The 25,051-nt window shown below is 35.8% G+C and overlaps 1 protein-coding gene across 8 annotated transcripts in view; it reads right to left on the bottom strand.

Annotated features, from left to right (window-relative positions):
- The window catches only part of LOC107699270 (phosphatidylinositol-binding clathrin assembly protein-like), a 51,382-nt gene that overhangs the window by 4,457 nt on the left and 21,874 nt on the right, over nt 1–25,051 (bottom strand). Inside the window, exons 2-18 of one of the 8 annotated variants that reach the window (XM_016500476.1) lie at nt 22,808–22,950; nt 21,979–22,054; nt 21,696–21,798; nt 21,522–21,615; nt 21,240–21,351; nt 19,727–19,833; nt 19,588–19,629; nt 18,688–18,699; nt 17,699–17,784; nt 15,078–15,201; nt 14,821–14,951; nt 12,362–12,459; nt 10,712–10,864; nt 4,551–4,658; nt 3,410–3,538; nt 2,831–2,861; nt 2,639–2,738 (exon numbers count right to left, since the gene is read on the bottom strand). In XM_016500476.1, the coding sequence (XP_016355962.1) occupies nt 2,639–2,738; nt 2,831–2,861; nt 3,410–3,538; nt 4,551–4,658; nt 10,712–10,864; nt 12,362–12,459; nt 14,821–14,951; nt 15,078–15,201; nt 17,699–17,784; nt 18,688–18,699; nt 19,588–19,629; nt 19,727–19,833; nt 21,240–21,351; nt 21,522–21,615; nt 21,696–21,798; nt 21,979–22,054; nt 22,808–22,950 (1,649 nt within the window). Of the gene's footprint in view, nt 1–2,638; nt 2,739–2,830; nt 2,862–3,409; nt 3,539–4,550; nt 4,659–8,420; nt 8,609–8,876; nt 8,961–10,711; nt 10,865–12,361; nt 12,460–13,645; nt 13,697–14,820; nt 14,952–15,077; nt 15,202–17,698; nt 17,785–18,687; nt 18,700–19,587; nt 19,630–19,726; nt 19,834–21,239; nt 21,352–21,521; nt 21,616–21,695; nt 21,799–21,978; nt 22,055–22,807; nt 22,951–25,051 lie in introns of those variants that run through there. The other 7 variants (XM_016500480.1, XM_016500477.1, XM_016500478.1 and 4 more) reach the window with 7 other exon arrangements.

Raw genomic sequence — 25,051 nt, 5'->3', positions numbered from 1 at the left:
CCCAGGGAAAACATAAACTTTTTTTTTTTTTTTTTTAGCATGAAAGAACGATTCTTCTGAACACCTTAAGTGAGAAATTTCCACTCGAGCAGCCATGAGATCACAACTGCCCCAGACACACAGTGCTCAGTGAACAAAGGCAACTTTGTGCAAGTGGACTAACAGAACACTTTTTAAAAATTAATTTGCAAGAGATACTTGAGTCTTTTAGCCTTTTCTCTTCATGGACAGCTGCTCACATCTGGGAAACATTAGAAATGTCTTTACACACTCCAACCAGAGCATCAAAATAGGATTATAGGCAAGGAGATAAAGAGGAAGAGCGCGAGAGTGTTTGTGTCCTCTTTGAACGCAGAGTGATTAGTTGCAGGTGCAGGGCTCTGGTGGAAGAGAGAAGCTCTTTGTGAAGGAGCTGTGAGATTCTCAGTAAGGCCTTCAGTAGCCACAGACACACTTTTATTTCCACTCGTGCACCATTAAAATGTGTGACGGACTCTGAACGGCCTCCTAAAATCAGCAGAGTGATGGTGACCAATAAATTGTAAAATAAACACATCTTCATAGAACACGAACTGAGGTCATTTACCCATTAACTAAGAGTTTGAAAACTGCGGAAGAGATTGTTTTGATGGTCACAACACCCCTTAACGCGCTGGTGTACATATCTGTGGTGGATAAAATTAATACAACATTTAATTATTTAAATAAATGCACAAAACAAAAACAATCGACTTCCTTACAAATATTTTTATTTTACCACTGTAAAGCTGCTTTGACACAATCTGTATTCTAGTACTATAAAGCGCTATATAAATAAAGGTGACTTGACTTGAAGGATCATGTGACACAATATTACTGGTTTTGCTATTTTGACCAAAATTATGCAGCCTTGGTGAGCATAAGAGGCTTATTTAAAAAACATTTTTAAAAATCGTACTAATCCTCAAACTTTTGACCAATACAAAACATTTTAACATCATAACATTTTCCAAATGCTCTGAACAGTTGAACGTGGCGCCATAATTATCCATTTTATAAAATGACTACAGTTGTTTGCTGATGGCAATAAACAAATGAAACCGATGAGAGGAGAGGGTAGAGGAGGAACAGAGCTGTCAGCCATGCTGAGATAACATCTGGTTAGATCAGCTCATGGGTTTCAGCGCAATTTTGGTCACTCAAACACACACAGGTCATAAATTGTGACCAAAGCAAAGGCGGTGGGGTTAATAATCTCATGCGTTTCAGAGAATGCTTCAACTCAGCGTTTTGACTTACGTATTGTGGGAAAAGCATGCCATTCTGTTTATCCCGTCGCACGAGAATGGTTACACAACGCAACAAACCCAATTAGAGGGCATACAACACAATAACATCTCACATTGTGAGCTCACACAAACACATTGTAAACATAGACAAGACAGAATACATTCCAGCTGTTTTTGAGAGTTGATTACAGCTCTGTTCCAAATGCTAGTGTGCTGCCTACCTACAGTAGGCAACATTTTTAGGACAGCAGGCAGCATGTTGCCTAATAAAATACCTAATTTTGGTCAAAATAACAGCAGAATCACATATATACAACCCCAGTGAAATAAGAATAAAACAAATTTACTTATAACTTAAATATAATGATATAAAAATATTTTATTAGTAAATAAATAAATTAAAAATCAAGGTGTTGGGCAGAATTTAAGGAAATAATTATAGTAATAAATAATTATTGAGTCCTGAAAAGTATTGCTAGAACATCACATACATACTGTGAGCATAAGACAATCCTATTATACACAGATAATAATAATAAGAAGAAATTAATAAATATAACATTTAATTATAACTTAAATATAATAAATTCTCTTTTATATTTTATTAGCAAGTAAATTAACTTTTTTTTTTTAAATGAACAGAATTGAGGGAAATGTTGATAATTGTTCAGTCCTGAAATGCATCGCTAGAAAATAGTTCTAATTAAATGTACTATTTCATCTAATATTTCTGTAAAGTATCAAGTTGTTAGCTTAGCCACATGCTAACTTCAAAGTATAATGGAATCAAGTTCTAATTTGGAAAAGTGCAACAGAACGCCATTTGAAACTGTACTCCAACTCAGAAATTGTCAAACTTCGTGGAAATGCGAGGGTAGGATGTCACGAGGGCATATCAGCACGGTTAATGATAAACATAGATAAAGAAGTAAATGAAATGCATCAGTGACTCAAAGTTCCAACATCACATGATAATAAAGCAGCTTAAACAAATATTTGCAGAGACAGGAGTGTAAAACACGGTAAACTATCCTCTCTATTTATAACTGTACACATACAAAACAACTGTAAGCATTTTGCTAGCCATTTGTGTCTGTGCACATCATCCAAGCATCGGAATGCTACTTTGGTCACATGAAATTGAGTTTTTAGTATTGTACATCCTTTCAATTCAGTCACTTCTAACGCCGTCATAGAAGGTAGCTGCCCATCTAGACAGCGAGGCAGCTCATTAGGGTTTGGAACAGAGCCCGCGTTTCAGAATCAGTGGAGGAACTCCAGCTATTTTCTGTCTATTGGTTTATGACAGGTGTTTCTAGCACAAGTCTTGTTTCATTTGAGTCAGCGAAAGCACATATTGTTGTCCTCACCATGGTGGCAGGGTTCCATGTTGTGGTCGGAGCCATCTTTGGTTGCCAGTTGGTTCCTCCAGTCAACTTCTTTTCACCAGGATGACTCCAGTAAATGTCACTGAGGAGAAGCAGAAGAAACAATTATGATCAAGTCGCTGAGTTTGAAGAGAACTATGAATCAGGACTGAGATGAGCAGCAAATGTTCATACTTATTTGCGGTTCCATTTCCAATACCGAGATCTGGAAGAAAAAAAAAAAAAAAAAACTTTGAGGAATATACCAGCCATTGTGAAATGTTAAATTCACTTCAGACCCTAAATCAATAAATAAAACAAAAGTTGCTGTTCATGATTACTAGTACCTAAATACAGAGTAGGGCTGCACAATTTGTAAAAATAAAATGTTTTCAACAAAAAAGTCCGACTGTGATTGTGAAAAAAAAAAAGCTCAAGGTTTGCCATGCGCAATCTGGCCAAACATTTTGTGAATATCAATATGACTGTAAAATAGCATTATTATTTTAAGTTGAATTTTATATACATATACATACATACATACATACATGTACACACACATTGTATATTACAATGAAATATTACAATAGTGATATTTCTTTAATATTTTTGTATTTAATACTAGCAACATATTATTATTATTGCTAAATACAATACTAAACACAATTACTACAGAACTATTACTAAAACTTCTCATTACAGATTTGTATAATTAATCATACAGCCCTAATACAGAGGGTCGTTTGTAAGATATAACAAGAACAGTACACTTACTGCCCACAAGATTGGCAAGGGAGGAATCCAAGTCATCGGAAACCAGTTTGCCTGGCTGTTGGGCGCTGGGCATCAGGCCCTGGTTGGGAGAGGTCACTGTGGGTTTCAGGATGCCACCTAAAATATCATCTTAAACAAACAGAGGAGAGGGAATGGGAGAGGGATGAAAGATGCAGACAACACACACAAACAGAAAAAGCACAATTAGGTTGGGTGGAGCGAGAGGCAGCTGCCCTCGGAGCAAACGTTACAGGACCGAAAGTGATTGAATGTGGGTAAAATCTTGTCAAGTCAACTCACCCAGACATGCAGTGTCATGCAAAGCCAGCAGCCCAAATAGATCAAACCACACAGTGAGAGGAGAGAAAGAGGACAAAATGAGGAACATCTCAAAACATGACTGCGCAAATTATGGTGGTCGTATCTTACGTGACATGGGCTCACATTTAAAAAATGCTTACAAATTCAAGTCAAACTTCTGTAATGTACTATATTTACAAGAAAAAAGGATATATTTTTAACAACAACAACAAAAAATGTTTAATGTTATCAATAAGAAAGTCGTTTTAGAGGTGGATTTTTTCCCCCTTTAGAATAACATGCATAAGACCAAGACTGTGTAGTAGGACAGTGAATTTTCAATTTAGCGTTTATTTCATAATTGTATTGTGTTGCAAGCTGGATCCAAACCTGGGTCATCCATGGCTCAATGTTTTAGAGCGCTAACACTTATGCCAAATCTCCAACATAAGACACTGATTTCAAACCAATCATGGGTTTAAATCAAAACTAAGACCAAATGAAATCAAGATTCAAGCAAATTAATGCTTCAAGGTTGTTTTATGAGAAGCCTGAGGTGTGATTTGTGTTTAAAAAGCAAGTTCCAAACATGCAGTATTGAAAACATGACACAAAAGAGATTGAGTCTTTAAACACATTATGATCCCTTTTCTTATGAAAATACCACAGCAAACTTCTAGAATGAAAAGTGGCCGTATAACCGTTTTCACATGCTAGTTCCACTCTGTCAGATTAAGCATGGTCCACTGCATTGACCTTCAGCAGTGAGATGGATGTGAAGCATCACATGTGGAAAAAAGCAGTGAGTGAGTCACAGCAACTGGGTTAACTTCTCTCTTACCAGCAGAGTCTGTGCTGTTGGTGGCCGACTTATTGCCGAACACGGAGTCAAAGTCGACATTAAGGCCTGTCGAACTGGGAGGCTGGGCGGTGGGAGGTGCAGAGAACCCTGTGTAAAAGGAAATAAGGTCAGACCTAAAAAAACACCACAGGCTGGTTCACCTACAATTTTTTGAGGGCTGGAAGAATGCCAGAGAACAGCAATCTCAAAACAGTGGTTAAGGTTTTCTTCCAGCTCACGTGATGCATAATTGCCATCATTCATTTAAATGGATCGATTCTGTTATAGTCTATAGACTTCCAAAAATGTCAGCTGTTTGACTGGGTTAGCCCACGGCAACTGACTCGTACTTCCCACAACATGTTTGCCGTTACAAAACCACGTTTCATTCCTCTTCATCAATATACCAGTAGTTTCATCTAGTATACTAGAATGAGCCATTTGACGTAAAAAAAAAAAAAAAAAGGGGGGGGGCAATAAGGGTTATATTGATTTATAAAGTGGTGTGAAAAAGTGTTGGCCCCCTTCCTGATTTCTTATTTTTTTGCATGTCTGTCACACTTTAATGTTTCAGATCTCGTCAGTCCACAGAGTATTTTCCCAAAAGTCTTGGGGATCATCAAGATGTTTTCTGGCAAAACTGAGACGAGCCTTTATGTTCTTTTTGCTCAGCAGCGGTTTTCGTCTTGGAACTCTGCCATGCAGACCATTTTTGCCCAGTCTCTTTCTTATGGTGGAGTCATGAACACTGACCTTAACTGAGGCAAGTGAGGCCTGCAGTTCTTTGGATGTTGTTGTGGGGTCTTTTGTGACCTCTTGGATGAGTCGTCGCTGTGCTCTTGGGGTAATTTTGATCGGCCGGCCACTCCTGGGAAGGTTCTCCACTGTTCCATGTTTTTGCCATTTGTGAATAATGGCTCTCACTGTGGTTCGCTGGAGTCCCAAAGCTTTAGAAATGGCTTTATAACCTTTTCCAGACTGATAGATCTCAATTACTTTCTTTCTCATTTGTTTCTGAATTTCTTTGGATCTCGGCATGATGTCTAGCTTTTGAGGATCTTTTGGTCTACTTCACGTTGTCAGGCAGGTCCTATTTAAGAGATTTCTTGATTGCGAACAGGTGTGGCAGTAATCAGGCCTGGGTGTGGCTAGAGAATTGAACTCAGGTGTGATAAACCACAGTTTTAACAGGGGGGCAAACACTTCTTCACACAGGGCCATGTAGTTTTGGATTTTGTTTTCCCTTAATAATAAAAACCTTCATTTAAAAACTGCATGTTGTGTTCACTTGTGTTATCTTTGACTAATATTTAAATTTGTTTGATGATCTGAAACATTAAAGTGTGACAAACATGCAAAAAAATAAGAAATCAGGAAGGGGGCCAACACTTTTTCACACCACTGTATATTTCCATTAAATAAACTAGTTACATGATATGCAGACTGATTAATCAAATTAAATATTGCATATTAATATTTCCTTGAAGGAGTGCTATTAACAAACTATTACAAATAATTTTTGTTAATTGAAATAAAGCTGAAATAAATAAAATATAAACATTAGATGAAAAGCTTAAACTATAAAAATGTTAGAAATGAACCTTGGCAACAAAGTTTAGTTGAAAAAGCTGAAGTTCTAAAAATAATTAAAAGTGAAATAAAAATAAATTAGTTTAACAGAAATAAAAAACAAAATCTAAAAAAAGACAAAAGCACATACAATTCCTAAAGCTTTGAGTAAAATTAGAATGAAGACTGAAAAAATTAATATACACTATAAAGAGTATAAAAATACTAAAATAGCAATATCTTGAAGGTGACATGAACATGGTAAAAAGACAACAATATATATATAGTTAGATATTTGAAATTTACATACGATTATACCGATTGTTAGCCTTTTTCATAATTAATTGTGCTAAAGTAAATTATTAAATTGACAACCCAATTTAAAAAATAAATAACAATAAAAGCTGAAAACACAGGTTGCAAACTTGAACTGCAAGCTGACTGTCTGAATTGACTGAATTGATAAACCTGTTCAGTTCAGTCCTGTGCGAAAGGAAAGAAAAGACCAGACACAGCTGAAGGATGCAGAAAGAGAGAGAGACAAGCCAGAGGGACGGCACCTACCTCCGAATAGTCCAGCTACAGCGGAGGGCTCAGAGTGGAAGAGAGGAGTGTTAGGGTAGGCAGCTGGAGAGCAGAACGAGTCTGACAGGCCCAGAACAAAAGCACAGGAAAACCAGAAATGGGAAAATTAGTGAAGAGATACAAAATTAATAAAAAATAATAAGCAGAGGGATATAAAGTCTGCATACTCTATATTCAAATCAAAAGCGTGGAATTAAAACTAATTAAGTAAAAGAATAAAGGTACTAAGAGTAATTTGGGGTAAAAAGCACTCAGAGGGGAAACCACGGGGTAACGGCATTATGTTTCCCGAGCTCAGAAAACATACATCACACTGGGACTTCTGTACCTGAGAGGAAGCAGCCCATCCGAGCAGAGGGCTCGACGGGTGATGCAACGGGACAGCTTGAATCAATAAAGGGATTGTAATTATCTGGAGAACCAAGAAATTAAATTGACATTTGGGAAAAACATTAAAACTTAACACTCTAAGGATGGGAAAAATTAAAAAGGGTAAAAGAAAAATCCAAGGAAGGCAGCAAAGCACAACCAAGCAAGTTTTTGAGTAAGGTGGTCCAGAGACCATCGTACAGACCTTCAGAAAACCACCAAAAAGCAATTAATTGAGGTTCAGTGTAGGCAAAAAGGACCACCAAACTCAAATAGGGTACAAATATTTTTAAGCAGTTAATTTGTACTTGATAACAGCCATTCTCACTCTTGATCACATGTATTCATATTAGACCAGCATTACTCGATCATAAAAGCCAACTAACCATAATACAGCTGTAAAAACAAACACTCTTTACAGTAGCAACAAACCATCTGTCTGTCACTCTCTCAAATATGTTATTGTTCGCTCTGAGAACATAATAAATAAAGTCCCTAGTGTAGAACAAACTCACAGAAGCTAGACTTCCTTTATTGCTTTTACACAATCATAGAAAGGCACACATTCACAAACACACACACACACAGTGTTTCAAAACCCAGGCTGTGTTCAGAATAGCATACTACCATACTTCTTTTACAATTTCTGCAATTTATATTGCATAGTATGACAATTTCGAGGATCACTGTATCCCACAATGCAGTGTGCTCGACCTGACTTTGTGTTTCCAATGTGACAAAAGAACAAGAAGTAACCATTTTTGGTGAAACTGCCACAATATTTTATTTTATTCTAGACTCATGATTAGATTTGTTTTAAGTGTGTTTATTTGTTTAGTTATTTCAATTACAGGTACCCTTTTTTTAATATTATTTTTTTTCTCTATTTTTATTTCCAATAATCAAAAAGCAGGTCAGATTAAAAAATGCATGCACTTTATCTTAAAGCATGTAATAAAATCTGTTTAGCTTAGGGACCAATTCTCACTATTAACTAGTTGTAATAAAAAACAAAATCTAAAAAAAGACAAAAGCACATACAATTCCTAAAGCTTTGAGTAAAATTAGAATGAAGACTGAAAAAATTAATATACACTATAAAGAGTATAAAAATACTAAAATAGCAATATCTTGAAGGTGACATGAACATGGTAAAAAGACAACAATATATATATAGTTAGATATTTGAAATTTACATACGATTATACCGATTGTTAGCCTTTTTCATAATTAATTGTGCTAAAGTAAATTATTAAATTGACAACCCAATTTAAAAAATAAATAACAATAAAAGCTGAAAACACAGGTTGCAAACTTGAACTGCAAGCTGACTGTCTGAATTGACTGAATTGATAAACCTGTTCAGTTCAGTCCTGTGCGAAAGGAAAGAAAAGACCAGACACAGCTGAAGGATGCAGAAAGAGAGAGAGACAAGCCAGAGGGACGGCACCTACCTCCGAATAGTCCAGCTACAGCGGAGGGCTCAGAGTGGAAGAGAGGAGTGTTAGGGTAGGCAGCTGGAGAGCAGAACGAGTCTGACAGGCCCAGAACAAAAGCACAGGAAAACCAGAAATGGGAAAATTAGTGAAGAGATACAAAATTAATAAAAAATAATAAGCAGAGGGATATAAAGTCTGCATACTCTATATTCAAATCAAAAGCGTGGAATTAAAACTAATTAAGTAAAAGAATAAAGGTACTAAGAGTAATTTGGGGTAAAAAGCACTCAGAGGGGAAACCACGGGGTAACGGCATTATGTTTCCCGAGCTCAGAAAACATACATCACACTGGGACTTCTGTACCTGAGAGGAAGCAGCCCATCCGAGCAGAGGGCTCGACGGGTGATGCAACGGGACAGCTTGAATCAATAAAGGGATTGTAATTATCTGGAGAACCAAGAAATTAAATTGACATTTGGGAAAAACATTAAAACTTAACACTCTAAGGATGGGAAAAATTAAAAAGGGTAAAAGAAAAATCCAAGGAAGGCAGCAAAGCACAACCAAGCAAGTTTTTGAGTAAGGTGGTCCAGAGACCATCGTACAGACCTTCAGAAAACCACCAAAAAGCAATTAATTGAGGTTCAGTGTAGGCAAAAAGGACCACCAAACTCAAATAGGGTACAAATATTTTTAAGCAGTTAATTTGTACTTGATAACAGCCATTCTCACTCTTGATCACATGTATTCATATTAGACCAGCATTACTCGATCATAAAAGCCAACTAACCATAATACAGCTGTAAAAACAAACACTCTTTACAGTAGCAACAAACCATCTGTCTGTCACTCTCTCAAATATGTTATTGTTCGCTCTGAGAACATAATAAATAAAGTCCCTAGTGTAGAACAAACTCACAGAAGCTAGACTTCCTTTATTGCTTTTACACAATCATAGAAAGGCACACATTCACAAACACACACACACACAGTGTTTCAAAACCCAGGCTGTGTTCAGAATAGCATACTACCATACTTCTTTTACAATTTCTGCAATTTATATTGCATAGTATGACAATTTCGAGGATCACTGTATCCCACAATGCAGTGTGCTCGACCTGACTTTGTGTTTCCAATGTGACAAAAGAACAAGAAGTAACCATTTTTGGTGAAACTGCCACAATATTTTATTTTATTCTAGACTCATGATTAGATTTGTTTTAAGTGTGTTTATTTGTTTAGTTATTTCAATTACAGGTACCCTTTTTTTAATATTATTTTTTTTCTCTATTTTTATTTCCAATAATCAAAAAGCAGGTCAGATTAAAAAATGCATGCACTTTATCTTAAAGCATGTAATAAAATCTGTTTAGCTTAGGGACCAATTCTCACTATTAACTAGTTGTTTATTAGCATGCATATTACTAGCATTTTGGCTGTTTATTAGTACTTATAAAGCACATATTAATGCCTTATTCTGCATGACCATATTCTAGATCCCTTAATCCTACATAAATTTAACAACCACCTTATTAACTATAAATTGTGGAAAAGTTGTAGTTAATAGTGAGAATTGATCACCAAACTAAAGTGTGACCAAAATCTTGAAGCACGGTAACATTGTAATGTTACTAGATATTAATATATAGTGACAATGTATATAAACATAGAATAATTCTGTATAAAAGATTATGACACTGTATATAAACATAGAATAATTCTGTATAAAATAGTTTGTTTAATGCTGTATAACAAACACTTCCAAATGCTACATAATTAGTATGTAAAGCTTTATTCATTTAATTTAACTTTATTTATTTATTTTTTAATATAGGCATTATTCAGTCTATACTGTGCATTCTTCAGTAGGCTAGTATTCCATTTTCAGTTGCCTATGCAGACAGCATTTTTGGGCATCACCAGTGCATTTGAGCTTTTGAGTTAGACACTGGCAAAAACACGGTCTAGGTAGGCAGCTTGCTAGGTTTTGAATACACAGCCAGTATGAACTTGAGACACACGTATCAGATACTTTAAGGGTTATTAAGGTCAGGCTGGAACTGCCCAGCGGGTCTTTGTACACTTGATGCGGTGGAGCATTCAGGACAAAAATAAGAGTGGAGGGAAAACAGATCGGCACGCAGCAGGCGAAAGAAAGCAAACAGTGCACTACATGAGAGAAAAGAACAGCCGTTTACCACCAAACATTTCATGACTGGGTGTCCTAGAGGAAAAACTAACAGCATCTGAAGACACAACAGGCAGATGGACAGGATCAACAACTGGTTTTGTAAGGAAAGGATTTAAGTTTGGAATGGAGTCGTCAACAGCCTCTGTAGACGTGAAAGGATCTACACGGCCAAAGACAAGACAGAAACACAAAATAACAGGAAAAGGTTAGAGAGAGAGAAAGCATGCAAACACAGACTAACAGACAAATGAGGTGGAGTCTGTTTGGTCTAGACTCTTTCAGATGAAAATAAACTACCAGACTGAATGAGATATCCAACATGCGATGTAATGAATATGTAACATAAATCACACATCTAAGCTAAATGGATAGGAATGATTCTTTGAATCATGAGAATCAGTAGAGAATCATTTGAATCAGTACAACTTCAGTCTGATATGAAGCTTTGAAGATGTACTAAAATCTAAAATATAGAAATAAACATTTAATATTTTATAAATAAATAAATGTTATTAGTGTTATTATTAGTAAGCTTTAAAGCAAATAAAATGGATACACAAAATATAATATATCAGCACTATTAATAATTGCTTTAATTGTACAACTCTGAAAAATATATATATATACTAGCTGTGCCAAAGGTTCAGTAACCATTAACCTGATTTAAAGACATAAAAAAAAAAAAAAATATATGATAAACATGCAATATTATAAAATATTATTTAAATACAACTTTAAAGCTGCAATTCAGATTTTATCTACTGACATATTTAAATTAAAAAAAGAAAAAGGTTTCATTTGATGTCATGTTTTCTTAAAATAAATTTTCCCAAAATCCAATGTGAAGTTCAAAAACATCTCAGTAGACCTCTGCTGGGTATCATTTTCACTATGAACATGTTCAATTAATTTTAAAGGATTAGTTCACCCAAAAATAAATTCTGTCATCATTTACTCACACATGCCATTCCAAGACTTGGAATATATTCCACAAGTCAAAATGATCACTTTTACGAGACATTTTTTGATCAGTTTGGAGTATGACAGCCAGTATGACAGTTTTCATTTACTTGTGTGGCAAAATTTCACATTTTGTGTTCCACGGATGAATGAAAATCATACGGGTTTGGAACGACATAAGGATTAATAAATGATTACAGAATTATCATGTTTAGATTCCTTTAAAAGTCAGAGAACATGACAGCAGAGGTGTTGGACAGTGTATAGCATACATAAATCTCCAAAGAGCTTCAAGATAATACATCTGTGAAGGTTGCTGAGTGTGTTTTACACAGTATAATCCAATAAACACTGAAAGCTGCAGGCTTTTTATGGTTCTGCCTTACTAATATCAGAAACCAATATGATATCAGTTCTGCCACGTTAAATATTATGTTACACACCCTATCAGCACTTTTGGATAAAAATTAGACTCTCATTTATCAGACTTTACAGATTAGATGTTATTCAGACAAATAAGGCGCGTGCAACAAGAACATGCTTTCTTTAGGCGATAGCATCGTGGACAAAATTCAAGAGGGAACATTCATTGCTTAAGTTTTGATTACAGCAGAGAAGACAGTGTTGATGTAAGCTTGATTTCTCTGAGATGCATATTAATGCAGATTTGTGAGTTCCTGTGGTGTGGACCGCTCACCTCCCCATGTGTTGGCTAAAGGCAGGCCGGTGGAGAGAGGCAGGGAGGGCTGGAACGTGGGCTGCAGGTCCAACAGATCGTTCGGCACCTTCGGAGTGCTGGAGCCAGACACGCACCAAGACAAACACAGACACACACACACAGGAACTGCATTAATGTCTTCCATAAACGGCAGTCTAAGGGCCAAGCATTTCACAGTTATATGGCAAAGACAAACTTGGCACGTTGATTTGAAGTGCTTAAAGTGGAGAATTAGGGCGTTCAGGGGAAATTCACATGCAATCAATACCTTCTTCACAGCCAAATCCTGTCCGGGCAGGAATTCACACACTTACAGTGTAAACAAGAGAACTGGAGCCTGACTTTATACTGATTTTTTTTTTTTAAATACACAAAGACGCACAGTTTCAGGACAGCAGAGGTTAATCTGATTTGAACAAACCCCTAACCGCAAGTATAACAGTAATAATGATGCTCGCCTTAGCAAGCACCATTAATAACTTATGCCTCCATTACTCCTTGAATGACATCATCATTAAACACATACGCCTGTAACGTAATCACAGAGTTTAACTTGCTGTCATTGTGTAGTCCTGCACAGAGCCCTAATAAAACACTAAAAGCTGAAGATGCCAAACGATTGCACATGTGCACTCATGCACCAACTGGGAAAATAATCACTACCAGCCGTGTATCATCAAAACAGAAAGACTGCGGCATCAATCATCAAATATAGAGCAATTAGTTCTGCCCACACAATCTGACTGGCTGAAAAGCATTTGAACTTTGCAGTCATTTATAATCAGCATAAAATGGCATTTACAATATATTAATATATTTTATAAAAATATAAATATTACACATTTTAATAACATGATTTGTATGTACAAAAGTTTTCTGTAATACATGTGTGGCTTTTAAAATTATAGAATACAACCAAACACAAATCGCTGAGGGCGAAACTAAGGTAATGCAGGACTGTCAGTCAGCGGCCGTGGTTGGGGCCTAAACTATGTGATGTCACATTGCTCAGAGAACCAAAACGGCTTGTCTATAGACTGATTTGGTTTAATCGGGATTAAAAAATAAGGAGTGGGTGGATTTTTATCATTGTAGGGTGGTTGTGTTCACACACCGCCAACACATATTTATGTCTAAACACCATGTAAAAGTGGATTTTGCATAATAGGTGCCCTTTAATGTGTCTTTGATTAATGAGAATATGAATTTCTTCCAAAAACAAAACTCCAAACTTTTGAACAGTACATATAAAAAAGCTATTACCTGTTAGTGAAGCTACTGGGTGTGGAGAACAGGTCGATGGCAGGGGCAGAACTGATGGTGCCCGTCGCCGTGGAAATGGGAGATGCAGCAGTCGTGGAGGGCTTCTTGGTGTTTTTTTTCCCCCACAAACATAACTTTGCCTGGCATTCATTTGTAAATCACGTCCTGTACATTTGTGGATCGCTGTGCACATTTGTCGATTTGAATGATTGGTCAGTGAAGTGTGGCTGTTATCTGAGTAGCCCGAGTAGACGGTGGGTGGAGTCCATGCATTTATGGATTGTCAGCGTTTTGACGCTAGATAGGTTTCAAAATCCACAAATGCACGCAGCGATCCACAAATGCATAGAAAGAAACGCATTCACAAATGTACAGGGAGCGATTTTAATAACTTATGCCTCCATTACTCCTTGAATGACATCATCATTAAACACATACGCCTGTAACGTAATCACAGAGTTTAACTTGCTGTCATTGTGTAGTCCTGCACAGAGCCCTAATAAAACACTAAAAGCTGAAGATGCCAAACGATTGCACATGTGCACTCATGCACCAACTGGGAAAATAATCACTACCAGCCGTGTATCATCAAAACAGAAAGACTGCGGCATCAATCATCAAATATAGAGCAATTAGTTCTGCCCACACAATCTGACTGGCTGAAAAGCATTTGAACTTTGCAGTCATTTATAATCAGCATAAAATGGCATTTACAATATATTAATATATTTTATAAAAATATAAATATTACACATTTTAATAACATGATTTGTATGTACAAAAGTTTTCTGTAATACATGTGTGGCTTTTAAAATTATAGAATACAACCAAACACAAATCGCTGAGGGCGAAACTAAGGTAATGCAGGACTGTCAGTCAGCGGCCGTGGTTGGGGCCTAAACTATGTGATGTCACATTGCTCAGAGAACCAAAACGGCTTGTCTATAGACTGATTTGGTTTAATCGGGATTAAAAAATAAGGAGTGGGTGGATTTTTATCATTGTAGGGTGGTTGTGTTCACACACCGCCAACACATATTTATGTCTAAACACCATGTAAAAGTGGATTTTGCATAATAGGTGCCCTTTAATGTGTCTTTGATTAATGAGAATATGAATTTCTTCCAAAAACAAAACTCCAAACTTTTGAACAGTACATATAAAAAAGCTATTACCTGTTAGTGAAGCTACTGGGTGTGGAGAACAGGTCGATGGCAGGGGCAGAACTGATGGTGCCCGTCGCCGTGGAAATGGGAGATGCAGCAGTCGTGGAGGGCTTCTTGGACAGTTCCTTCAGGCGCTGCTCCTGATGGAAGAATCAAACCGTGTAACCTTGCTAATTACCTTGCTAATTGAGTATGCTCCAATATGATGAGCTTTTTAACAAACAAAAAAAACTCCTTTCCACTCTTTCATAGATGGTGTTACATACCTTAAGTGCTTTTAATCGAGCCTGCTCCTCCTCCAGAGCTGCCTGCTTTTCCCTCTCATCAACCTTGGTGAAAGAGATACCCGTGTTGGCCAGGGAGGACACCGCATTGGACAGCGCACTGGCTCTGTGTGGAAAGACAGGGGGATATGGAGATAGAATTGTTGCATAATTCCAAATAAACAGATTATGATCCACAAATAAATGTAAAGAGATAGATAAATGTAAATAGAATGAGATCCACAAATAAATCTTTTTATTTATTTGTGAATTTAATTAATGTTTGTGAAACTCTAAGATTTATTTGTGGATCTCATTCTATTTATTTGTCAATGTTTAATTTTTGTTAATCTCTTTACATTTATTTGTGGGTCATAATCTCCTTATTGGGAATTATGCAACAATTCTATCTGCATAGGCAGAGGACCTGATCCATTCGGACCATGTGACGTCACAGTGCGTTATTACCGCCATGTTTGTGTCCGAGTCACAGATGCGCGACCTGTTTCAGTCATTGGTCACAGCAGCCACAACTACCAGAGGAAGATCAACGAAACACTCCCGGAAGGTTCCCAACAAGGTTACAATATGCTCGGGATATGTTGTGCTGTTATCTGTATAACAGCCGTCAGAGAAACTCCAAACTACAATTTTATTTGACCCCAAAGGAGTTAGATAGGCGGAATAAATGGTTGGCTTCAATCAGAAGGGACCACTGGCAGCTAGGGTTGCCAACTTCAGAAAAGGAAAATATGGGACAATTGTGATTCTTTATAGGAGAATAAGGGACAGAATAAAGGACACTAAAATATTTGTACTGTACCACATACTGTATGTCATGTCTACAGTTAATTATATATAAAAGGTGTATAAAAGGTTCTCAAAAATAATCACATTTGTTTTGCTTAACCTATTTATGTACAATTATTCTAAAAAGAATTTTAAAGTCATACAAAAAAAAAAAGTCACACACGGCCTGAGTAAATTGTACCATTGTGAATTGTTACTGGCTGTACAAGTGGTGTAGTAATTTAGGAGGTGGATATACTGTGAAATTACTTAGCCTACATACATATATATGGCATAAAATTTGAAAGCATAACAACCGAAAGTCTGAAATGTCAGTCAGTAAAGCATTTTTAAAACAATTTGAACTAAAACATTATTGCAGCCATATAGCCTATGAATGAATGAAAATGCATGTTTGAATTAAAGAGAACTTAAGAGTGTGGGCTGATTTTGCTGCTTGAATAATGAGATCCAAGTTTAAGATACTCCGGAAGTAAAAAACGTCTTCCCTAAAGTTGACTGCATGTTTTCTTGTCTTGCTGGATGTTTGGCTCATGATCAATAATCATGTTGTTTGCATTCGCCCAAACTAATTTGCCGAAAACAAAACGCAGACAACGCAGACAACGCAGAGGATTCTTCAAGCCTTCCTCGAGCGGCTACATTCGCAAATAAAACAATGCTTTGTCCAAAAAGAACGATTAATTATCAATTGTGCTAATGTTAGCAAATTGACATTAAATATAGATTGTGTAGTAAGCTAGCTAACGTTATCTTGTTACACTATCATTGACAAAGTGCTTTGAGTTGATGTCAGTTTTAAATGTACAAGTAATCAGCACCTTACATTATTATGACCTAACTGTTACACTTGCTGTACCCATGTTAGGGTCCTAAAAATACAATCAAGTCCAAAGCTCAGTGTGGGAAATGGTAGTAAAAGATAATTTATTATTTTAATATATTATTATTTATTAAATCTCATTTAGATGTGCTGTGTTCGTTGTCATATTGGACACAAAAATGGCGGTGAGCATAGCGGAAGTGACGTCTTCGGTACCCATGAATACAGTAAACATGCCACTGTTGAAATCGCAAGGGTTGCATTAGTGGACATCAATGCTACTAGCATGAGCACAGAGCACATTTTTACTGCTTCCGCTACAGGAACCCAGTTTGAACCTGGACTGTCCAAACTGCAAATCATCAAAATCATGTACATTCCTCCTACACTTAGTTTAAACACAGTTCACTGATTATTTTAGAAATATTTGTCACATCAAAATAATAAAATTAAATGATATCACTCACAACCCCTAAAACCACCTGTCCTCAGATCAAAATTTAATACTTCAAGCAGATTAAAATATTAAATCTAAGAAAAACTGAATTACATTACTTTAAAGAAACATGACAGGCCACAAAAAAAAAATCAGCACGAAAATGTACTGAAATACACACACATTAATCCAAAATAATTTTTGCATACTAACATCTGTAATGTAACTTTTTTTTTTGTCCCATTGAAAGAATAACTGAGTAATGATTTGATATGAGAATATCAATATCTTGTGAATTTAGTTAAATGTTGGTTTCTAGATGGCAACAAAAATGCTGTTTTCATCATAAAAATCATAGAAATAGCTCAAAATCCCCTTCACTTGGAAAAACTGCACAGAAATTTTAGCCGGACACAAAACTCCCTGAAACGCCTCTCTCCCACACATGTTCAGCACATCCAAAAGTCACACACACTCGCTGAATGCAGAGCATGAGGAAAGCAGCCCCCTCACATACTAGAAAGTTCAAAATTAACTGCTAGAAAATCACTGTACCTGCTGGCGGCCGTGGAGTCTTTGACCTTTTTCCCCTCTAATGAAGCCAAATGCTGCTCAAGGGCATCCAGAAGGCTACTGGGGGCCTGGAGGGATGGAAACATTACTTTAGCTTACAGGCTACTACACACACACAGACAGTCCACAAATATACACGCGCAACATATATGAGTGACTGATTAAATTAGGGGCACTTTTGACTACTTGAAATCTTGAAAAAAACAAACAAAAAAAAAAGAATCTTCTCTGAAATGATTTATCACATATTTTATTTTCTTAACATGTATGACACTCAAGGACTTTACTATGAGCAACTTTCCATTGGATTTTGAAATAATATCTTTTGTTGTTGTACATGATATAATGAGATTGCTATTTTTCGAATTTTGGAGAAAATGTTTAATAAGCCTTGACTTTAAATAAATCAACTTACTTTAAAACATTTTTTAAAAATGTTAAATAAATACAGAAATAAACAGAAAAAAAAAAAAAACGATTAAATAACAATGAAAAATAAAAAACGAAATGAAAAGAAAAATAAATAAAATTATTAAAAGAAGTTAAAGTAAAGTAAAAATGTTTATTTATTTATTAAAATGATTTTGAAATGAATCATCACTTTTCTTTCCATTATAGCTAATATTTTAATACCACTTTTTTGTTTTGTTTTCTAAAATATTTGGCATGATGGTAATGACAATAATATACAATCACTGTCACCATTATATTAATTATCAAAAAATATATATTGTTCACAAATTCTGAACAAACTGAAAATCCAATTTTTAAAACATCACTTTTTTAAAAATAAAATACTACATATACAAAAAATATATATATATTAAAAACATACTACGGACAAAAACGTCCCCTTAATTGAAGAAACTGCTGTGCATAAACACAGATAGCATGCAAAGTCAGATAGCATGCAAAGATACAAACCAAAGACTCTAAACACAGAGAAAAGAGAGTGAGATGCAGGTACTTACACAAACTGTAAACTGAAAACGGAAAGATAAGGAAAGATACAGAATATAAAGGTGGTAGTTTAACAGAGGTGTTTTCAGAGAATTTAAGAAACTGCAGAAACGTTAAGAAGAATAAAAACAAACCCTTAACATAAAACGTAACATATAATTGTGTAAAACTATTGCTTTATGTTAATATATATCTTATAAAGAATCTTATCTTATAAAGATCAAGATATATTTAATACATATAAAACTTCTATATACATATAAAATATAAATATAAATGTTTAAGAATCCAATGACAACCCCATTTTAATAGAGCACAACTCTGAATTTTGAGGGGAACCTGTACCATCTAATATTATGATGATTCTGGTCTACAGCAATCATGTTCTTGTTAACGCGGTCTCCTTAACACACAAACAAGTAAAAAGCTAGTTGTTGAAAAGAAAAAGAAAACAAATAAAATCAGACTTAAACCAAGACCCGATTCGGTCTCAAACCTGTAAGCTGCCCACAGCATCACACCTTTATGTGCTGTATGAATCAAACATTAAGGACAGTTAGAATAGTTTCCTCCACCAGTGTCATGCAGAGATATCCGCATGCGCCGAGCACTGCAGGCCTGCGGTTTGCAGCCGCACTGCACAAACAAATTAGTTGCAGTTCTAGAACTCTCTGATGACTTTTCATATAACTCAAGTTAAGTATTGATATTTCTAGGCAACTGCAGGTTAGAGAGTTCTACAACTTGCACTTGTTTGGATCTAATGTAGCCGTGTCAAGTTTGGCTGTGGAGCTCAAGCCGTGTCTTGCAAAATGAGAGCAGAGTGACAAATAAGTAGCTGATAGGCAGAAGGGAAAGCAGTCAGTGTAAGTTTTTCCTCAAAACCAAGGCCAATATATTTGTTTCCTCACCTGTGATAAGTCTGGTATGTCCCCTCGGTCGATTCCCACTTGCTGTAATGAGCAGAAAAGAGCTGGTTAATGTGTGTCTCATTCGTATTGGCTCATTATATAATCAAGGAGCCCCATAGCGAAGGTTACGCCGTCTTACCTCTGCCACTTTGAGAAACTCTGAGATTCTCGTCATTCGAGTGAGGAATTTCTTATAGATTTCCAGGCCTTCTTTACATTGGGCTTTCTTCATGTCAAAGTACTTCTCTGCAGATGGGAAAGGGTATGAAGTCAGATTTTTAGATAGCTTTGCATTCCCACCACATTTTAAGGGGGCTTGCTTTTCACTCTGCGACTTCACCAGGCAGAGTTATGCTTAGCATCTGTCACCACAACATGACCCAAAGCAACTCTCACTAGTATGTCGGCCTCTCACAGAAACTCTCATCCAACATGTAACCACTGAACAAAGCCAACAGATGCAGCTCAGCCCCTGAATGGAGCCATCCAACACAAACACTCCAAGCAAAACCACTCGATTTAGTAAAAACATCATTATTGCAATTGTTTAACAAATACTGCGGTAGCATTTTAAACTGCGATATGATAATCCCATATTGCTGCTCCTTAGATATCATAGATAAAAGTAAGAAGGAATAAAATCACAATAAAAAGCTTATCTTCAACACTGACTATAAAGTAATGTTTTTTGGCTTTGAATTAAGTCTGAATGGAACCGAACTCAAGCCTCTTTGCAGAGGCAAATGTGAATGGGGTAAAAAAGGACCCAGATCTCTTTGCATTCACATTGTAGTTGAACTTAAAAGTGGACTCGGATCTCTTTTTGAAACTTCAGTTGTTTCAGTCCATTTTTATTCCTAAGTTACTGTTTTGAATCTAGTCTACTGAAGTATAATATTATAATGAATAAACATCTAATAATAATGAAATATATATATATATATATATATATATATATACACACACATATACATACATACAATACATACATACATATACATATATATACATACATACATATATATAATTATGTATAAAATAAACAATAACAATAATATTAATAATATTAACAATTTACTATTAATAAAATATGTATTTCTACTTTTTTATTCAAGTTTCAAGTAAAAAAAAAATAGCTTTATACATTTAAATCATTACATTTTATTTTGACAACTTGTGCTGTCCTACTTCAAATTATCATTATTGTGATAATGATATTTAAGTTATCATGATATCCAAGTTTTCAACAACAACTGATCTTTAAATAAGACAATATCACACGGTCTGGATAACCAAGTTTAATCAAGTTCTCTAGCTAATCATCACTTCAAGTTGAAATTTGCTCAGTGCATTTCCAATTTTACTGCCCTAAACCATGACACTGTCCTTACTTGGCCCAAAAAATAAATTCTGAGACTACTGATATGTATAGGAAGGGTTTGTTTTATGAGTTACAGCTCTCAGGCAGAAAATAAGCTGTCATAAAACTGAGTAACGAGTCAGGTCAGAGTCCTATACAACTGTCGATGAGTGGGTTGATACTTTAAGTTCAAAGGTTTCTGCAACAGGAACCAATAAGAGGAGATGGTAAAAGCCAATATGTAGGGCAGCCCACTTTAGGTTTCGAAAGATCAAGCAGAATAACAGCTCACCAAGCAAGTTGATGATCCCTTCATTGTAGGCTGCAAACAGGCGGATGGCGTCTTTAAACAGAAGCATGAATGCAGCATTAATGACCCCGTTTGTGAGCTCGTTGGCATTTACCTGCCGACACAAAATAAGCCAAATTCAATTTGGTTTGAGACGATTATGCTGCAAGAACTGAAAACCAATGCAATTACGAAAAAACAAAAGGAAAAGACCATTGAAGAAAGGTCTAGCCATTAGTGCATATGGAACTTAAATAAGTCTAGCTGTTGTCATCATAAACTCACGTTGAAGTCAAGGAGTGCATCCATCTGGTTTTGGATGATAGGGATGGTCTTTAGGAGCTTCTCTGTGTTCATAGCTCTCATTACGCCATCCGCCCTTTGATAACAAAACAGACAACCAATTCAATGAAGAGTTCTCATTTTTGGGTGAACTATCCCTTTAGAAAACAGACTTACCCTCTTTTTACTTTCGTGAAGTCGAAAGCCACTTGTCTGTATGAGACTGCCTTTTCGTTCAGGTAGCGGCTGTACCTCCGGATGAAGGTGGACATGTCATATCCTGCATGCAAAAGAGAACATGCTGTCTTTTGAGTTCACAGTGACCCTCGGGTTGTTGAACTTAGTCATACCGCACTTTCTATTTGCCTTAGGTTTGGATGCTCATGAAAATGGATGACACAGCTGGGATGTGTTTGGAAAAACAGAATGACTAATGAAGTGTCGGGCTGAAAGCACCTACCTTGTAACCCGCTTTTGTCCAAAAAATTACTGAGGTTGAATAATGTGTTCCTGGAGGCTAGATATTGTACAAATCTCTGTCAACATGAAGAACAAAGAGTTTGGGTTTCAATTTATTCTGAAGTTAGTCACCATGCAAATAAACAGTACTGTCAAAGCCACAAGGGTAAAATTGATTGACACTGCTGAAAATACCAACAGCTAAAGGATTCGTGTTTTTTTTAAATTTTTTTTACTCATGCTTATTTAATTTCAAACCTGACTTACTTTCTTCCATGAAAACAAAAGGTGAATCTTGGCCAATCTTTTCAGTAAAATCAAAAAGAATGGTGAATAAGGTTGTAAACCTTAAAAAAAAAAAAAAAAAAAATGTTGTATTGCCACTTTAAAACTCAATGCCCCCAGGATTGATTGAGTAAAATAAAACGTAACTAAAATCGATTGAAATAAAAGTTAAAACAGTGGTCAGCATATTCTTAAATTAAACTAAAATGAGTAAAATAGAATGCAAATAAAATAAAAAGCAAATTAAACAATTAAAATAAAAAAAATGTTTAAAAGTGGCCAGGCTATTTAAAAAAAATAATGTACAATAAGATGTAAAACAAAAAATAAAAAAAATACAATAAATAAAATAAATTAAATTATTATTATTAATATAATTTTTTTTAAGTACAAAAAACTATTTTGAGAGTTTGGAATGACAAGATTTTAAAATTTTGGGGTGAACTATTCCTGAGTTCAGTCTGTATGCATTTCATCAGGCTATAGAGCTCAGGCTGAAGGTGATGAATGTGTACAAGAGTGTGTGTGTATGAGGGGAAGCTGACCTCGTTGCCGTAGACCATAAGGTGGTGTGTGGTGATGAGGGATTTGAACACGACCACCCAGCTGGTGTTGGTGGTGCGCTCGAACAGCGTGTCGGCCAGCTGAGGGATGTTCACATTCATCTCGTTGGTGCACTGGATCAGATCTGGTGAGAGAGAGTTGAAGGAGGTCAGTGTGTTTATAATTCAAACTGTCAGCACGTCACAGCCTTTGTATTTGGGTCCTAAATAACTTAAACAGTTTTGGTACGTTAACATTTGTTTGAACCCTTACATTCCAGATTTCCTTAAAAGGCTGTCCTAACTAGTGGTCATCTGATGAGTTCTCCAGTGACAGATGATGGTACTGATATAAAGAGAACATGGTAGTCAATGGTTGACATAAAATACCGTTCTAAAGTTTGGGGACAGTACGATTTTTTTGAAAGAAATGTCACAAAAGATTCCCATTTCATATAAATAACGCTCTTTTGAACTATTCATCAAAGAATCCTGAAATGTATGCATCATGGTTTTCAGAAAAATATTAAGCAGCACAACTGTTTTCGACACTTGAGCAGCAAATCAGCATATCAGAATGATTTCTGAAGGATCATGTGACACTGAAGACTGGAGAATGATGCTTGCTGAAAATTCAGCTTTGCCATCAAAGGAATAAATTATATTTTAAAATTTATTAAAACAGAAAATTTAAATTGAAAAAAAAAAAAAATTACATATATTTGATCAAATAAAGGTTACATTACTGATCATAAGAGACTTTTCAGCAAGTTCAAAAAACAAATCTTTTGAACAGTAGTGTACATGGCAGCAAATAGATGTACTCTGTATGTAGGGGCCCTATGAAATCCGTTTTATTTTTTCGTATTTATTTTTTAAAAATCTTTTCCAAATTCCATTTTTTCCAGTTTGATTTTTCTGGATTCGTCTGAAAGAAGAAAGTCATATACACCTAGGATGCTTCGAGGGTGAGTAAAACGCAGCATAATTTTCATTTTGCGGTGAACTAACCCTTTAACAGCAATTTATTAAAAGTTTCACAAAAAACTACATTTTTAAGGCCCTATGAAATATGTTTTTTTCTCAAATTCAATTTTATTTTTTACCAAATTCTGTGTTTTCCAATAATTTCCTGGATTCCATTTTAATGGTTCCATTCAATTTTAATGATCAAAAGCATCTATAATTTATTTATTTGATAAAAATTTAAATTTTTCTGCTAAATAAATTCTGGTAAATATTTTTTTTCTGGTAAATATTCCTTAAAAAATAATGTTTTAACATTTATTATTAGTAGTAGTACTATCATTACATTAATTAATATTTTCTGTCACAGTTTCTTCAAGTTAAAACTTAGTTTGACGGGTTGCTGTGAAGACCTTTAAGTTTCTGTTTGTATGTGATATGATGATAGTTTTTCTCAAAAGAAATGGTGAAATGCTCATAAAATGACTCTCTATATCTAGAGATTATATTAATGTTTTCATGTACTCAATATGTGTTCATACTGAGGTAGCAGAGGCTGAAAACGCCGGGAGCGTCACGCGCACTTCAGTATGTGTGTAGTAAACACGCGGAACATTAAATGTGGGGTATGTATTTTTTTCAAAAACGCTTTAGAAAACTGAGTCAGGCCGAGTACCAAAACAAACTTGTAGCCAATCAGCAGTAAGGGGCGTGTCTACTCACAGGACGGACATTAGCCGAGCCAAGCAACAGAAAGATAGAGATGGCGGATAAAAAAACAAAAGTGGAAAACGTCTGTGGAACAAAAGAAGGCATACAATAAGGCAAGAAGTAATACCCGTGTAAATATCGGATCAGCTTTCCAGCGCTGGAGAGAACTCAAGGAGCGGGAAGGCCTGCGATCGGACGCAGAGGTTGCTTTGTTTCTTCTCGATAGGTGAGTAACACCGTGTCTCCATCAGACGCAACAGATGTCGCGCCGCGCAGCAACAGCTAAAGTCTGTCTATACTGGATGCGATAAAGCGACCGCTGAAAATCATTTGAAATTTGTGTCAATACGTCATAAACAGAACGCAGCAGCAATTTTTTGTCGGGGATTTGTCGTGTCGTGCTGCATCCAGTGTAGACAGCATCACTGATTATAATGAGTTCTATAATATTTTGTCGCGCTGCTCCCGTCCGGTTAGGGCTGGGCGATATAGCTAAAAAAAGTATCAACGATATAATGTTTCATATCGTTCGGTATCGATAATTATTGACATTTTTTTATAACCTTTTTT

The sequence above is a fragment of the Sinocyclocheilus anshuiensis genome, unplaced genomic scaffold (genome assembly GCF_001515605.1).
Source record: "Sinocyclocheilus anshuiensis isolate Anshui unplaced genomic scaffold, SAMN03320099.WGS_v1.1 scaffold334, whole genome shotgun sequence".
Lineage (NCBI taxonomy): Eukaryota > Metazoa > Chordata > Actinopteri > Cypriniformes > Cyprinidae > Sinocyclocheilus > Sinocyclocheilus anshuiensis.
The sequence above is the reverse complement of the archived record's forward strand: the minus strand, read 5'-3'. Positions and strand labels throughout refer to the sequence as shown.